The 17,500-nt window shown below is 44.3% G+C and overlaps 1 protein-coding gene across 1 annotated transcript in view; it reads right to left on the reverse strand.

Moving 5' to 3' along the window:
* The window catches only part of tenm4 (teneurin transmembrane protein 4), a 484,585-nt gene that overhangs the window by 120,827 nt on the left and 346,258 nt on the right, over positions 1–17,500 (reverse strand). The window contains exon 21 of the mRNA XM_046293604.1: positions 1–2. This exon is cut by the window's left edge and continues 231 nt beyond it. Within this exon, the coding sequence (XP_046149560.1) occupies positions 1–2 (2 nt within the window). The remainder of the gene's footprint in view (positions 3–17,500) is intronic.

The raw sequence follows: 17,500 nt of genomic DNA on the forward strand, positions 1-17,500 counted from the left end.
TACTGGAGTGAGGAGACAGAAAAGAGGAGAGCATCAGTCAATCTGGGAGGGATACAATGACTTTACTATAACTACTACCTTTACTATAACTACTACCTTTACTATAACTACTACCTTTACTATAACTACTACCTTTACTATAACTACTACCTTTACTATAACTACTACCTTTACTATAACTACTACCTTTAATATAACTACTACCTTTACTATAACTACTAACTTTACTATAACTACTACCTTTAATATAACTACTACCTTTACTATAACTACTACCTAATGCCTTTACTATAACTACTACCTTTACTATAACTACTACCTTTAATATAACTACTACCTTTACTATAACTACTACCTTTACTATAACTACTACCTTTACTATAACTACTACCTTTACTATAACTACTACCTTTACTATAACTACTACCTTTACTATAACTACTACCTTTACTATAACTACTACCTTTACTATAACTACTGCCTTTACTATAACTACTACCTAATGCCTTTACTATAACTACTACCTATAACTACTACCTTTACTATAACTACTACCTTTACTATAACTACTACCTTTACTATAACTACTACCTTTAATATAACTACTACCTATAACTACTACCTTTACTATAACTACTACCTTTACTATAACTACTACCTTTAATATAACTACTACCTTTAATATAACTACTACCTTTAATATAACTACTACCTTTACTATAACTACTACCTAATGCCTTTACTATAATATAAATCAATATAACTACAATATAACTTCAATATAACTACTACCTATAACTACTACCTTTACTATAACTACTACCTTTACTATAACTACTACCTAATGCCTTTACTATAACTACTACCTAATGCCTTTACTATAACTACTACCTTTACTATAACAACTACCTTTACTATAACTACTACCTTTACTATAACTACTACCTTTAACTACTAACTTTACTATAACTACTACCTTTAATATAACTACTACCTTTACTATAACTACTACCTAATGCCTTTACTATAACTACTACCTTTACTATAACAACTACCTTTACTATAACTACTACCTTTACTATAACTACTACCTTTACTAACTACTATAATAACTACTACCTTTAATATAACTACTTTACTATTTACTATAACTACTAACTTTACTATAACTACTACCTTTAATATAACTACTACCTTTACTATAACTACTACCTAATGCCTTTACTATAACTACTACCTTTACTATAACTACTACCTTTAATATAACTACTACCTTTACTATAACTACTACCTTTACTATAACTACTACCTTTACTATAACTACTACCTTTACTATAACTATAACTACTACCTTTACTATAACTACTACCTTTACTATAACTACTACCTTTACTATAACTACTACCTTTACTATAACTACTACCTTTACTATAACTACTACCTTTACTATAACTACTACCTTTACTATAACTACTACCTTTACTATAACTACTACCTTTACTATAACTACTACCTTTACTATAACTACTACCTAATGCCTTTACTATAACTACTACCTAATGCCTTCAATATAACTACTACCTATAACTACTACCTTTACTATAATCAAATCAAATTTATTTATATAGCCCTTCGTACATCAGCTGATATCTCAAAGTGCTGTACAGAAACCCAGCCTAAAACCCCAAACAGCAAACAATGCAGGTGTAAAAGCACCTGCATTTTAACTACTATAACTACTACCTTTACTATAACTACTACCTTTACTATAACTACTACCTTTACTATAACTACTACCTTTACTATAACTACTACCTTTAATATAACTACTACCTTTACTATAACTACTACCTTTACTATAACTACTACCTTTACTATAACTACTACCTTTACTATAACTACTACCTTTACTATAACTACTACCTAATGCCTTTACTATAACTACTACCTATAACTACTACCTTTACTATAACTACTACCTTTACTATAACTACTACCTTTAATATAACTACTACCTATAACTACTACCTTTACTATAACTACTACCTTTACTATAACTACTACCTTTAATATAACTACTACCTTTAATATAACTACTACCTTTAATATAACTACTACCTTTACTATAACTACTACCTAATGCCTTTACTATAATATAAATCAATATAACTACAATAACTACAATATAACTTCAATATAACTACTACCTATAACTACTACCTTTACTATAACTACTACCTTTACTATAACTACTACCTAATGCCTTTACTATAACTACTACCTAATGCCTTTACTATAACTAAATCACCTTTTTATAACAACTACCTTTACTATAACTACTACCTTTAATATAACTACTACCTTTACTATAACTACTACCTTTAATATAACTACTACCTTTACTATAACTACTACCTTTACTATAACTACTACCTAATGCCTTTACTATAACTACTACCTAATGCCTTTACTATAACTACTACCTTTACTATAACAACTACCTTTACTATAACTACTACCTTTAACTACTACCTTATAACTACTACCTTTACTATAACTACTACCTTTAATATAACTACTACCTTTACTATAACTACTACCTTTACTATAACTACTACCTTTAATATAACTACTACCTTTAATATAACTACTACCTTTAATATAACTACTACCTTTACTATAACTACTACCTAATGCCTTTACTATAATATAAATCAATATAACTACAATAACTACAATATAACTTCAATATAACTACTACCTATAACTACTACCTTTACTATAACTACTACCTTTACTATAACTACTACCTAATGCCTTTACTATAACTACTACCTAATGCCTTTACTATAACTACTACCTTTACTATAACAACTACCTTTACTATAACTACTACCTTTAATATAACTACTACCTTTACTATAACTACTACCTTTAATATAACTACTACCTTTACTATAACTACTACCTTTACTATAACTACTACCTAATGCCTTTACTATAACTACTACCTAATGCCTTTACTATAACTACTACCTTTACTATAACAACTACCTTTACTATAACTACTACCTTTAATATAACTACTACCTTTACTATAACTACTACCTTTACTATAACTACTACCTTTACTATAACTACTACCTTTAGGAGGTAACAGATAGGAGGTAACAGATAGGAGGTAACAGATGACAGATAGGAGGTAACAGATGACAGATAGGAGGTAACAGATGACAGATAGGAGGTAACAGATAGGAGGTAACAGATAGGAGGTAACAGATAGGAGGTAACAGATGACAGATAGGAGGTAACAGATAGGAGGTAACAGATAGGAGGTAACAGATGGGAGGTAACAGATAGGAGGTAACAGATAGGAGGTAACAGATGACAGATAGGAGGTAACAGATGACAGATAGGAGGTAACAGAGGACAGATAGGAGGTAACAGATAGGAGGTAACAGATAGGAGGTAACAGATAGGAGGTAACAGAGGACAGATAGGAGGTAACAGATAGGAGGTAACAGATAGGAGGTAACAGATAGGAGGTAACAGAGGACAGATAGGAGGTAACAGATGGGAGGTAACAGGTAACAGATAGGAGGTAACAGAGGACAGATAGGAGGTAACAGATAGGAGGTAACAGATAGGAGGTAACAGATAGGAGGTAACAGAGGACAGATAGGAGGTAACAGATGGGAGGTAACAGATAGGAGGTAACAGATAGGAGGTAACAGAGGACAGATAGGAGGTAACAGATAGGAGGTAACAGATAGAAGGTAACAGATAGGAGGTAACAGATAGGAGGTAACAGATGACAGATAGGAGGTAACAGATGACAGATAGGAGGTAACAGATGACAGATAGGAGGTAACAGATAGGAGGTAACAGATAGGAGGTAACAGATAGGAGGTAACAGATAGGAGGTAACAGATGACAGATAGGAGGTAACAGATAGGAGGTAACAGATAGGAGGTAACAGATAGGAGGTAACAGATAGGAGGTAACAGATGGGAGGTAACAGATGGGAGGTAACAGATAGGAGGTAACAGATAGGAGGTAACAGATGACAGATAGGAGGTAACAGATGACAGATAGGAGGTAACAGATGACAGATAGGAGGTAACAGATAGGAGGTAACAGATGACAGATAGGAGGTAACAGATGACAGATAGGAGGTAACAGATAGGAGGTAACAGATAGGAGGTAACAGATGACAGATAGGAGGTAACAGATAGGAGGTAACAGAGGACAGATAGGAGGTAACAGATGATAGATAGGAGGTAACAGATAGGAGGTAACAGATAGGAGGTAACAGATGACAGATAGGAGGTAACAGATAGGAGGTAACAGATAGGAGGTAACAGATAGGAGGTAACAGATAGGAGGTAACAGATAGGAGGTAACAGATGGGAGGTAACAGATAGGAGGTAACAGATGACAGATAGGAGGTAACAGATAGGAGGTAACAGATAGGAGGTAACAGATAGGAGGTAACAGATAGGAGGTAACAGATAGGAGGTAACAGATAGGAGGTAACAGATAGGAGGTAACAGATGGGAGGTAACAGATAGGAGGTAACAGATGACAGATAGGAGGTAACAGATGACAGATAGGAGGTAACAGATAGGAGGTAACAGATAGGAGGTAACAGATGACAGATAGGAGGTAACAGATGACAGATAGGAGGTAACAGATGACAGATAGGAGGTAACAGATAGGAGGTAACAGATAGGAGGTAACAGATAGGAGGTAACAGATAGGAGGTAACAGATAGGAGGTAACAGATGGGAGGTAACAGATAGGAGGTGACAGATAGGAGGTAACAGAGGACAGATAGGAGGTAACAGATAGGAGGTAACCTTTGGGGGACACACACTGAATAAACAACGGAGTTGAACGGCTATCCAAACACACAATGGCCACTTCAACACTGAAGACAGAGCAGCTACACTACTCCATTAAACACCACCGAGTGTGTGTGTGTGTGTGTGTGTGTCTGTGTCTGTGTCTGTGTGTGTGTGTGTGTGTGTGTGTGTGTGTGTGTGTGTGTGTGTGTGTGTGTGTGTGTGTGTGTGTGTGTGTGTGTGTGTGTGTGTGTGTGTGTGTGTGTGTGTGTCTGTGTCTGTGTCTGTGTCTGTGTCTGTGTGTGTGTGTGTGTGTGTGTGTGTGTGTGTGTGTGTGTCATCTATTAACCAGCGACATAGTAATCCTTTATTCACACAGGGGGGAGGTAGGGGATTTGAAAGCCTGACAAAATGTGGCCAATCAGAATCTCACCTGCAGCTAGCAGGAAACCAGGTACCTGCTGAAAGTGCCAATCGGAAAGTTACTGACAGAGAACTCACAGTGGTGAGGCTATTAAAGACATGAAGTGTCTCAACCGGCACCCTCTACCCCTACCCCTACCCCATCCTATCCCTACTCTACCCTACCCCTACACTATCCTATCCCTACTCTACCCTACCTCTACCCCTACCCCATCCTATCCCTACTCTAACCCTACCCCATCCTATCCCTACCAAACCCTACACCTACCCCATCCTATCCCTACTCTAACCCTACCCCATCCTATCCCTACCAAACCCTACCCCTACCCCATCCTATCCCTACTCTACCCCTACCCCATCCTATCCCTACTCTAACCCTACCCCTACCCCATCCTATCCCTACTCTAACCCTACCCCTACCCCATCCTATCCCTACTCTACCCCTACCTATCCCTACTCTAACCCTATCCCTACCCCATCCTATCCCTACTCTAACCCTACCCCTACCCCATCCTATCCCTACTCTAACCCTACCCCTATCCCATCCTATCCCTACCCCATCCTATCCCTACCCCTACCCCATTATATCCCTACTCTAACCCTACCCTTACCCCATCCTATCCCTACTCTACCCCTACCCCTACCCCATACTATCTCTACCAAACCCTACCCCTACCCCCCTATCCCTATCCCCCTATCCTATCCCTACCCCCCTACCCCATCCTATCCCTACTCTACCCCTACCCCATCCTATCCCTACTCTAACCCTACCCCTACCCCATCCTATCCCTACTCTACCCTCTACCCCTACCCCATCCTATCCCTACTCTAACCCTACCCCTACCCCATCCTATCCCTACTCTTCCCTCTACCCCTACCCCATCCTATCCCTACTCTACCCTCTACCCCTACCCCATCCTATCCCTACTCTAACCCTACCCCTACCCCATCCTATCCCTACTCTACCCTCTACCCCTACCCCATCCTATCCCTACTCTACCCTCTACCCCTACCCCATCCTATCCCTACTCTAACCCTACCCCTACCCCATCCTATCCCTACTCTACCCTCTACCCCTACCCCATCCTATCCCTACTCTAACCCTACCCCTACCCCATCCTATCCCTACTCTACCCTTACCCCATCCTATCCCTACTCTACCCTCTACCCCTACCCCATCCTATCCCTACTCTAACCCTACCCTTACCCCATCCTATCCCTACTCTAACCCTACCCCTACCCTATCCTATCCCTACTCTACCCTCTACCCCTACCCCATCCTATCCCTACTCTAACCCTACCCCTACCCCATCCTATCCCTACTCTACCCTCTACCCCTACCCCTTCCTATCCCTACTCTACCCTCTACCCCTACCCCATCCTATCCCTACTCTAACCCTAACCCTACCCCATCCTATCCCTACTCTAACCCTACCCCATCCTATCCCTACTCTACCCCTACACTATCCTATTCCTACTCTAACCCTACCCCTACCCCATCCTATCCCTACTCTACCCTCTACCCCTACACAATCCCTACTCTACCTCTACCCCTACCCATACACTATCCTATCCCTACTCTACCCTCTACCCCTACCCCATCCTATCCCTACTCTAACCCTACCCCTACCCCATCCTATCCCTACTCTAACCCTACTCCATCCTATCCCTACTCTACCCCTACACTATCCTATTCCTACTCTAACCCTACCCCTACCCCATCCTATCCCTACTCTACCCTCTACCCCTACACAATCCCTACTCTACCTCTACCCCTACCCCTACACTATCCTATCCCTACTCTACCCTCTACCCTACTTCTACCCCTACACAGTCCTATCCCTACTCTACCTCTACCCATACCCCTACACAATCCTACCCCTACCCCATCCTATCCCTACTCTAACCCTACCCCTACCCCATCCTATCCCTACTCTAACCCTACCCTTACCCCATCCTATCCCTACTCTACCCTCTACCCCTACCCCATCCTATCTCTACCAAACCCTACCCCTACCCCATCCTATCCCTACTCTAACCCTACCCCTACCCCATCCTATCCCTACTCTAACCCTACCCCTACCCCATCCTATCTCTACCAAACCCTACCCCTACCCCATCCTATCCCTACTCTAACCCTACCCCTACCCCATCCTATCCCTACTCTACCCCTACCCCATCCTATCCCTACTCTAACCCTACCCCATCCTATCCCTACCAAACCCTACCCTTACCCCATCCTATCCCTACTCTAACCCTACCCCTACCCCATCCTATCCCTACTCTAACCCTACCCCTACCCCATCCTATCCCTACCCCTACCCCATCCTATCCCTACTCTAACCCTACCCCTACCCCATCCTATATCTACCAAACCCTACCCCTACCGCATCCTATCCCTACTCTACCCCTACACTATCCTATCCCTACTCTAACCCTACCCCTAGCCCATCCTATCTCTACCAAACCCTACCCCTACCCCATCCTATCCCTACTCTAACCCTACCCTATATCCATATCTGTGAAAGACAGATCGTATCTGAAGCGTGTTAAAGTCAACTGATGTAGGGGTCGTAGGGTAACTATAGGGTGAACTAGGGGCCGTAGGTTAACTATAGGGTGAACGAGGGGTCGTAGGTTAACTATAGCGTGAACGAGGGGTCGTAGGGTAACTATAGGGTGAACGAGGGGCCGTAGGTTAACTATAGGGTGAACTAGGGGTCGTAGGTTAACTATAGGGTGAACTAGGGGTCGTAGGGTAACTATAGGGTGAACTAGGGGCCGTAGGTTAACTATAGGGTGAACGAGGGGTCGTAGGGTAACTATAGGGTGAACTAGGGGCCGTAGGTTAACTATAGGGTGAACGCGGGGTCGTAGGGTAACTATAGGGTGAACGAGGGGCCGTAGGTTAACTATAGGGTGAACGCGGGGTCGTAGGGTAACTATAGGGTGAACGCGGGGTCGTAGGTTAACTATAGGGTGAACTAGGGGCTGTTGGTTAACTATAGGGTGAACTAGGGGCCCTAGGTTAACTATAGGGTGAACTAGGGGCCGTAGGTTAACTATAGGGTGAACTAGGGGCCGTAGGTTAACTATAGGGTGAACTAGGGGCCGTAGGGTTACTATAGGGTGAACGTGGGGTCGTAGGGTAACTATAGGGTGAACTAGGGGCCGTAGGTTAACTATAGGGTGAACTAGGGGTCGTAGGGTAACTATAGGGTGAACTAGGGGCCGTAGGTTATCTATAGGGTGAACGAGGGGTCGTAGGGTAACTATAGGGTGAACTAGGGGCCGTAGGTTAACTATACGGTGAACTAGGGGTCGTAGGTTAACTATAGGGTGAACTAGGGGTCGTAGGTTAACTATAGGGTGAACTAGGGGTCGTAGGTTAACTATAGGGTGAACGAGGGGTCGTAGGTTAACTATAGGGTGAACTAGGGGTCGTAGGTTAACTATAGGGTGAACGAGGGGTCATAGGTCAACTATAGGGTGAACTAGGGGTCGTAGGTTAACTATAGGGTGAACTACGGGTCGTAGGTTAACTATAGGGTGAACTAGGGGTCGTAGGTTAACTATAGGGTGAACTAGGGGTCGTAGGTTAACTATAGGGTGAACGAGGGGTCGTAGGGTAACTATAGGGTGAACTAGGGGTCATAGGTTAACTATAGGGTGAACTAGGGGTCGTAGGTTACCTATAGGGTGAACTAGGGGCCGTAGGTTAACTATAGGGTGAACTAGGGGTCGTAGGTTATCTATAGGGTGAACTAGGGGTCGTAGGTTAACTATAGGGTGAACTAGGGGTCGTAGGTTAACTATAGGGTGAACTAGGGGTCGTAGGTTAACTATAGGGTGAACTAGGGGCCGTAGGTTAACTATAGGGTGAACTAGGGGTCGTAGGTTAACTATAGGGTGAACTAGGGGTCGTAGGTTAACTATAGGGTGAACTAGGGGTCGTAGGTTAACTATAGGGTGAACGAGGGGTCGTAGGTTAACTATAGGGTGAACTAGGGGTCGTAGGTTAACTATAGGGTGAACGAGGGGTCGTAGGTTAACTATAGGGTGAACTAGGGGTCGTAGGTTAACTATAGGGTGAACGAGGGGTCGTAGGTTAACTATAGGGTGAACTGTCACTATTGCTCTGCCACTGATTTGGCTCTTGAGACCTTCATCAGTAACATCTGATTCAGAGACTAAATCAATAGACCTGTTACAGACAGCCGACAAACTGATATTTTAAGTGAACTCAAAGCGCTCTTGTCTTAAAAGAGGAGGTGATGTAGCTAGTGGTGAAGAAGATGTGAGGGGCTCAAACCAGCACTGATCTGAAGGGAGAGGCTAGAGTAGTGAGGGAACCAGTACTGATCTGAAGGGAGAGGCTAGAGTAGTGAGGGAACCAGTACTGATCTGAAGGGAGAGGCTAGAGTAGTGAGGGAACCAGCACTGATCTGAATGGAGAGGCTAGAGTAGTGAGGGAACCAGTACTGATCTGAAGGGAGAGGCTAGAGTAGTGAGGGAACCAGCACTGATCTGAAGGGAGAGGCTAGAGTAGTGAGGGACTCAAACCAGTACTGATCTGAAGGGAGAGGCTAGAGTAGTGAGGGAACCAGCACTGATCTGAAGGGAGAGGCTAGAGTAGTGAGGGAACCAGTACTGATCTGAAGGGAGAGGCTAGAGTAGTGAGGGAACCAGCACTGATCTGAAGGGAGAGGCTAGAGTAGTGAGGGAACCAGTACTGATCTGAAGGGAGAGGCTCGAGTAGTGAGGGAACCAACACTGATCTGAAGGGAGAGGCTAGACCAACACTGATCTGAAGGGAGAGGCTCGAGTAGTGAGGGAACCAACACTGATCTGAAGGGAGAGGCTAGAGTAGTGAGGGAACCAACACTGATCTGAAGGGAGAGGCTAGAGTAGTGAGGGAACCAGCACTGATCTGAAGGGAGAGGCTAGAGTAGTGAGGGAACCAGTACTGATCTGAAGGGAGAGGCTAGAGTAGTGAGGGAACCAGCACTGATCTGAAGGGAGAGGCTAGAGTAGTGAGGGAACCAGCACTGATCTGAAGGGAGAGGCTAGAGTAGTGAGGGAACCAGTACTGATCTGAAGGGAGAGGCTCGAGTAGTGAGGGAACCAACACTGATCTGAAGGGAGAGGCTAGAGTAGTGAGGGAACCAACACTGATCTGAAGGGAGAGGCTCGAGTAGTGAGGGAACCAACACTGATCTGAAGGGAGAGGCTAGAGTAGTGAGGGAACCAGTACTGATCTGAAGGGAGAGGCTAGAGTAGTGAGGGAACCAACACTGATCTGAAGGGAGAGGCTAGAGTAGTGAGGGAACCAACACTGATCTGAAGGGAGAGGCTCGAGTAGTGAGGGAACCAACACTGATCTGAAGGGAGAGGCTAGAGTAGTGAGGGAACCAACACTGATCTGAAGGGAGAGGCTCGAGTAGTGAGGGAACCAACACTGATCTGAAGGGAGAGGCTAGAGTAGTGAGGGAACCAAGACTGATCTGAAGGGAGAGGCTAGAGTAGTGAGGGAACCAACACTGATCTGAAGGGAGAGGCTAGAGTAGAGAGGGAACCAACACTGATCTGAAGGGAGAGGCTAGAGTAGTGAGGGAACCAACACTGATCTGAAGGGAGAGGCTAGAGTAGTGAGGGAACCAACACTGATCTGAAGGGAGAGGCTAGAGTAGTGAGGGAACCTGTACTGATCTGAAGGGAGAGGCTAGAGTAGTGAGGGAACCAGCACAGATCTGAAGGGAGAGGCATTATTTCCCTGGCGTCCATCTTAACCTGTCTGTCAGCATGGCATCATTCAAACAGGATTAAGACAGAACACACGCCCACACACACGCACACACACAAACACCCTCAAAACCAAAAAAATCCAACCTTGAGTTTCCAGCTTCCTGTGAGGCCCCCGGAGGCAGCCGAGTGCCAGACCTGATATTCTCATGAGAGTAAGGCTTCGAGGTGCACAGCGGGACCAGTAGGTCCGTAGCACTGGGCCGCATCCCAAACGCCACCCTATTCCTTAGTAAAGTGCACTACTTATAAGGCTCTGGCCAAAAGTAGTACACTATAATAGGGAATAGGGTGCGATTTGGGACTTCGACACTGTCAGCTACTGTACATAATTCTGAATGACAATTGACCTTCTGCTGCAGGGGCGATGACAGGGGCCCACAGAAAACCACAGGGCAAACCTGTCACTATCAGAACACTGACCAGTCTGACTGGGATTATTTTAGTCCACATTGCAGCCAAAACCGGTTTGAGCATGGATGGGAACAGGACTCCACATATGGCAGGAGTAGGTCACCTAAAACTACCTCCCTCAATACCTGGATAACCTCTCTCTCTCTCTCTCTCTCTCTCTCTCTCTCTCTCTCTCTCTCTCTCTCTCTCTCTCTCTCTCTCTCTCTCTCTCTCTCTCTCTCTCTCTCTCTCTCTCTCTCTCTCTCTCTCTCTCTCTCTCTCTCTCTCTCTCTCTCTCTCTCTCTCTCTCACCTAAAACTATGTCCTTCAATACCTAGATAACCTCTCTCTCTCTCACCTAAAACTATGTCCTTCAATACCTAGATAACCTCTCTCTCTCTCACCTAAAACTATGTCCTTCAATACCTAGATAACCTCTCTCTCTCTCTCTCTCTCTCTCTCACCTAAAACTATGTCCTTCAATACCTGGATAACCTCTCTCTCTCTCTCTCTCACCTAAAACTATGTCACTCAATACCTAGATAACCTCTCTCTCTCTCTCTCACCTAAAACTATGTCCCTCAATACCTAGATAACCTCTCTCTCTCTCTCACCTAAAACTATGTCCCTCAATACCTAGATAACCTCTCTCTCTCACCTAAAACTATGTCCCTCAATACCTAGATAACTGTATATAAACTCTCTCTCTCTCTCTCTCTCTCTCTCTCAATTTCAATTCAAGGGCTTTATTGGCATGGGAAACATTTAATTTTTATTTTATTTTACTAGGCAAGTCAGTTAAGAACAAATTCTTATTTTCAATGACGGCCTAGGAACAGTGGGTTAACTGCCTGTTCAAGGGCAGAGCGACAGATTTTGTACCTTGCCGGCTCGGAGATTTGAACTTGCAAACTTTCGGTTACTATTCCAATGCTCTAACCACTAGACTACCCTGCCACCTCTACACTCTAACCACTAGGCTACCCTGCCACCTCTACACTCTAACCACTAGGCTACGCTGCCACCTCTACACTCTAACCACTAGGTTACCCTGCCACCTCTACACTCTAACCACTAAGCTACCCTGCCACCTCTACACTCTAACCACTAGGCTACCCTGCCACCTCTACACTCTAACCACTAGGCTACCCTGCCACCTCTACACTCTAACCACTAGGCTACCCTTCCGCCTCTACACTCTAACCACTAGGCTACGCTGCCCCCTCTACACTCTAACCACTAGGCTACCCTGCCACCTCTACACTCTAACCACTAGGCTACCCTGCCGCCTCTACACTCTAACCACTAGGCTACCCTGCCACCTCTACACTCTAACCACTAGGCTACCCTGCCACCTCTACACTCTATCCACTAGGCTACCCTGCCGCCTCTACACTCTAACCACTAGACTACCCTGCCACCTCTAAACTCTAACCACTAGGCTACCCTGCCACCTCTACACTCTAACCACTAGGCTACGCTGCCACCTCTACACTCTAACCACTAGGTTACCCTGCCACCTCTACACTCTAACCACTAGGCTACCCTGCCACCTCTACACTCTAACCACTAGGCTACCCTGCCACCTCTACACTCTAACCACTAGGCTATCCTGCCGCCTCTACACTCTAACCACTAGGCTACCCTGCCACCTCTACACTCTAACCACTAGGCTACCCTTCCGCCTCTACACTCTAACCACTAGGCTACGCTGCCCCCTCTACACTCTAACCACTAGGCTACCCTGCCACCTCTACACTCTAACCACTAGGCTACCCTGCCGCCTCTACACTCTAACCACTAGGCTACCCTGCCACCTCTACACTCTATCCACTAGGCTACCCTGCCGCCTCTACACTCTAACCACTAGACTACCCTGCCACCTCTAAACTCTAACCACTAGGCTACCCTGCCACCTCTACACTCTAACCACTAGGCTACGCTGCCACCTCTACACTCTAACCACTAGGTTACCCTGCCACCTCTACACTCTAACCACTAGGCTACCCTGCCATCTCTACACTCTAACCACTAGGCTACCCTGCCACCTCTACACTCTAACCACTAGGCTACCCTTCCGCCTCTACACTCTAACCACTAGGCTACGCTGCCCCCTCTACACTCTAACCACTAGGCTACCCTGCCACCTCTACACTCTAACCACTAGGCTACCCTTCCGCCTCTACACTCTAACCACTAGGCTACGCTGCCCCCTCAACACTCTAACCACTAGGCTACCCTGCCACCTCTACACTCTAACCACTAGGCTACCCTGCCGCCTCTACACTCTAACCACTAGGCTACCCTGCCACCTCTACACTCTAACCACTAGGCTACCCTGCCACCTCTACACTCTAACCACTAGGCTACCCTGCCACCTCTACACTCTAACCACTAGGCTACCCTTCCGCCTCTACACTCTAACCACTAGGCTACTCTGCCCCCTCTACACTCTAACCACTAGGCTACCCTGCCACCTCTACACTCTAACCACTAGGCTACCCTGCCGCCTCTACACTCTAACCACTAGGCTACCCTGCCACCTCTACATTCTAACCACTAGGCTACCCTGCCACCTCTACACTCTATCCACTAGGCTACCCTGTCGCCTCTACACTCTAACCACTAGACTACCCTGCCACCTCTGAACTCTAACCACTAGGCTACCCTGCCACCTCTACACTCTAACCACTAGGCTACGCTGCCACCTCTACACTCTAACCACTAGGTTACCCTGCCACCTCTACACTCTAACCACTAGGCTACCCTGCCACCTCTACACTCTAACCACTAGGCTACCCTGCCACCTCTACACTCTAACCACTAGGCTACCGTTCCGCCTCTACACTCTAACCACTAGGCTACGCTGCCCCCTCTACACTCTAACCACTAGGCTACCCTGCCACCTCTACACTCTAACCACTAGGCTACCCTGCCGCCTCTACACTCTAACCACTAGGCTACCCTGCCACCTCTACACTCTAACCACTAGGCTACCCTGCCACCTCTACACTCTAACCACTAGGCTACCCTGCCGCCTCTACACTCTAACCACTAGGCTACCATGCCACCTCTACACTCTAACCACTAGGCTACCCTGCCCCCTCTACACTCTAACCACTAGGCTACCCTGCCGCCTCTACACTCTAACCACTAGGCTACCCTTGCCAAAGCAAGTGAGGTAGATAATATATAAAGTGAAACAAACAATACAAATGAACAGTAAACATTACACATACAGAAGTTTCAAAACAATAAAGACATTACAAATGTCATATTATATATATATATATACAGTGTTTTAACAATGTACAAATGGTTAAAGGACACAAGATAAATTAAATAAGCATAAATATGGGTTGTATTTACAATGGTGTTTGTTCTTCATTGGCTGCCCTTTTCTCGTGGCAACAGGTCACAAATCTTGCTGCTGTGATGGCACACTGTGGTATTTCACCCAGTAGATATGGGAGTTTATCAAAATTGGATTTGTTTTCGAATTCTTTGTGGATCTGTGTAATCTGAGGGAAATATGTCTCTCAAATATGGTCATACATTGGGCAGGAGGTTAGGAAGTGCAGCTCAGTTTCCACCTCATTTTGTGGGCAGTGAGCACATAGCCTGTCTTCTCTTGAGAGCCATGTCTGCCTACGGCGGCCTTTCTCAATAGCAAGGCTATGCTCACTGAGTCTGTACATAGTCAAAGCTTTCCTTAATTATGGGTCAGTCACAGTGGTCAGGTATTCTGCCGCTGTGTACTCTCTGTGTAGGGCCAAATAGCATTCTAGTTTGCTCTGTTTTTTTGTTAATTCTTTCCAATGTGTCAAGTAATTATCTTTTTGTTTTCTCATGATTTGGTTGGTCTAATTGTGCTGCTGTCCTGGGGCTCTGTAGGGTGTGTTTGTGTTTGTGAACAGAGCCCCAGGACCAGCTTGCTTAGGGGACTCTTCTCCAGGTTCATCTCTCTGTGGGTGATGGCTTTGTTGTGGAAGGTTTGGGAATCGCTTCCTTTTAGGTGGTTATAGAATTTAACGGCTCTTTTCTGGATTTTGATAATTAGTGGGTATCGGCCTGATTCTGCTCTGCATGCATTATTTGGTGTTCTACGTTGTACACGGAGGATATTTTTGCAGAATTCTGCGTGCAGAGTCTCAATTTGGTGTTTGTCCCATTTTGTGAAGTCTTGGTTGGTGAGCGGACCCCAGACCTCACAACCATAAAGGGCAATGGGCTCTATGACTGATTCAAGTATTTTTAGCCAAATCCTAATTGGTATGTTGAAATTTATGTTCCTTTTGATGGCATAGAATGCCCTTCTTGCCTTGTCTCTCAGATCGTGCACAGCTTTGTGGAAGTTACCTGTGGCGCTGATGTTTAGGCCAAGGTATGTATAGCTTTTTGTGTGCTCTAGGGCAACAGTGTCTAGATGGAATTTGTATTTGTGGTCCTGGTGACTGGACCTTTTTTGGAACACCATTATTTTGGTCTTACTGAGATTTACTGTCAGGGCCCAGGTCTGACAGAATCTGTGCATAAGATCTAGGTGCTGCTGTAGGCACTCCTTGGTTGGTGACAGAAGCACCAGAACATCAGCAAACAGCAGACATTTGACTTCGGATTCTAGTAGGGTGAGGCCAGGTGCTGCAGACTTTTCTAGTGCCCGCACCAATGTGTTGATATATATGTTGAAGAGGGTGGGGCTTAAGCTGCATCCCTGTCTCACCCCACGACCCTGTGTGAAGAAATGTGTGTGTTTTTTGGCAATTTTAACCGCACACTTGTTGTTTGTGTACATGGATTTTATAATGTCATATGTTTTACCCCCAACACCACTTTCCATCAGTTTGTATAGCAGACCCTCATGCCAAGTTGAGTCGAAGGCTTTTTTGAAATCAACAAAGCATGAGAAGACTTTGCCTTTGTTTTGGTTTGTTTGGTTGTCAATTAGGGTGTGCAGGGTGAATACATGGTCTGTTGTACGGTAATTTGGTAAAAAGCCAATTTGACATTTGATCAGTACATTGTTTTCATTGAGGAAATGTACGAGTCTGGTGTTAATGATAATGCAGAGGATTTCCCCAAGGTTACTGTTGACGCATATTCCACGGTAGTTATTGGGGTCAAATTTGTCTCCACTTTTGTGGATTGGGGTGATCAGCCCTTGGTTCCAAATATTTGGGAAGATGCCAGAGCTAAGGATGATGTTAAAGAGTTTTAGTATAGCCAGATGGAATTTGTTGTCTGTATATTTGATCATTTTACTGAGGTACCATCAACACCACAGGCCTTTTTGGGTTGGAGGGTTTTTATTTTGTCCTGTAGTTCATTCAATGTAATTGGAGAATCCAGTGGGTTCTGGTAGTCTTTAATAGTTTATTCTAAGATCTGTATTTGATCATGTATATGTTTTTGCTCTTTATTCTTTGTTAGAGAGCCAAAAAAAGATTGGAGAAGTGGTTTACCCATACATCTCCATTTTGGATAGATAATTCTTCGTGTTGTTGTTTGTTTAGTGTTTTCCAATTTTCCCAGAAGTGGTTAGAGTCTATGGATTCTTCAATTACATTGAGCTGATTTCTGACATGCTGTTCCTTCTTTTTTCCGTAGTGTATTTCTGTATTGTTTTAGTGATTCACCATAGTGAAGGCGTAGACTCAGGTTTTCCGGGTCTCTATGTTTTTGGTTGGACAGGTTTCTCAATTTCTTTTTTAGATTTTTTGCATTCTTCATCAAACCATTTGTCATTGTTTTCTTCGGTTTTCTATTTGAGATTTTTAGATTTGATAGGGAAGCTGAGAGGTCAAATATACTGTTAAGATTTTCTACTGCCAAGTTTACACCTTCACTATTACAGTGGAATGTTTTACCCAGGAAATTGTCTAGAAGGGATTGAATTTGTTGTTGCCTAATTGTTTTTTGGTAGGTTTCCAAACTGCATTCCTTCCATCTATAGCATTTCTTAATGTTACTCAGTTCCTTTGGCTTTGATGCCTCATGATTGAGTATTGCTCTGTTTAAGTAGACTGTGATTTTGCTGT

The sequence above is a fragment of the Oncorhynchus gorbuscha genome, linkage group LG13 (genome assembly GCF_021184085.1).
Source record: "Oncorhynchus gorbuscha isolate QuinsamMale2020 ecotype Even-year linkage group LG13, OgorEven_v1.0, whole genome shotgun sequence".
NCBI classification, from domain to species: Eukaryota; Metazoa; Chordata; class Actinopteri; order Salmoniformes; family Salmonidae; genus Oncorhynchus; species Oncorhynchus gorbuscha.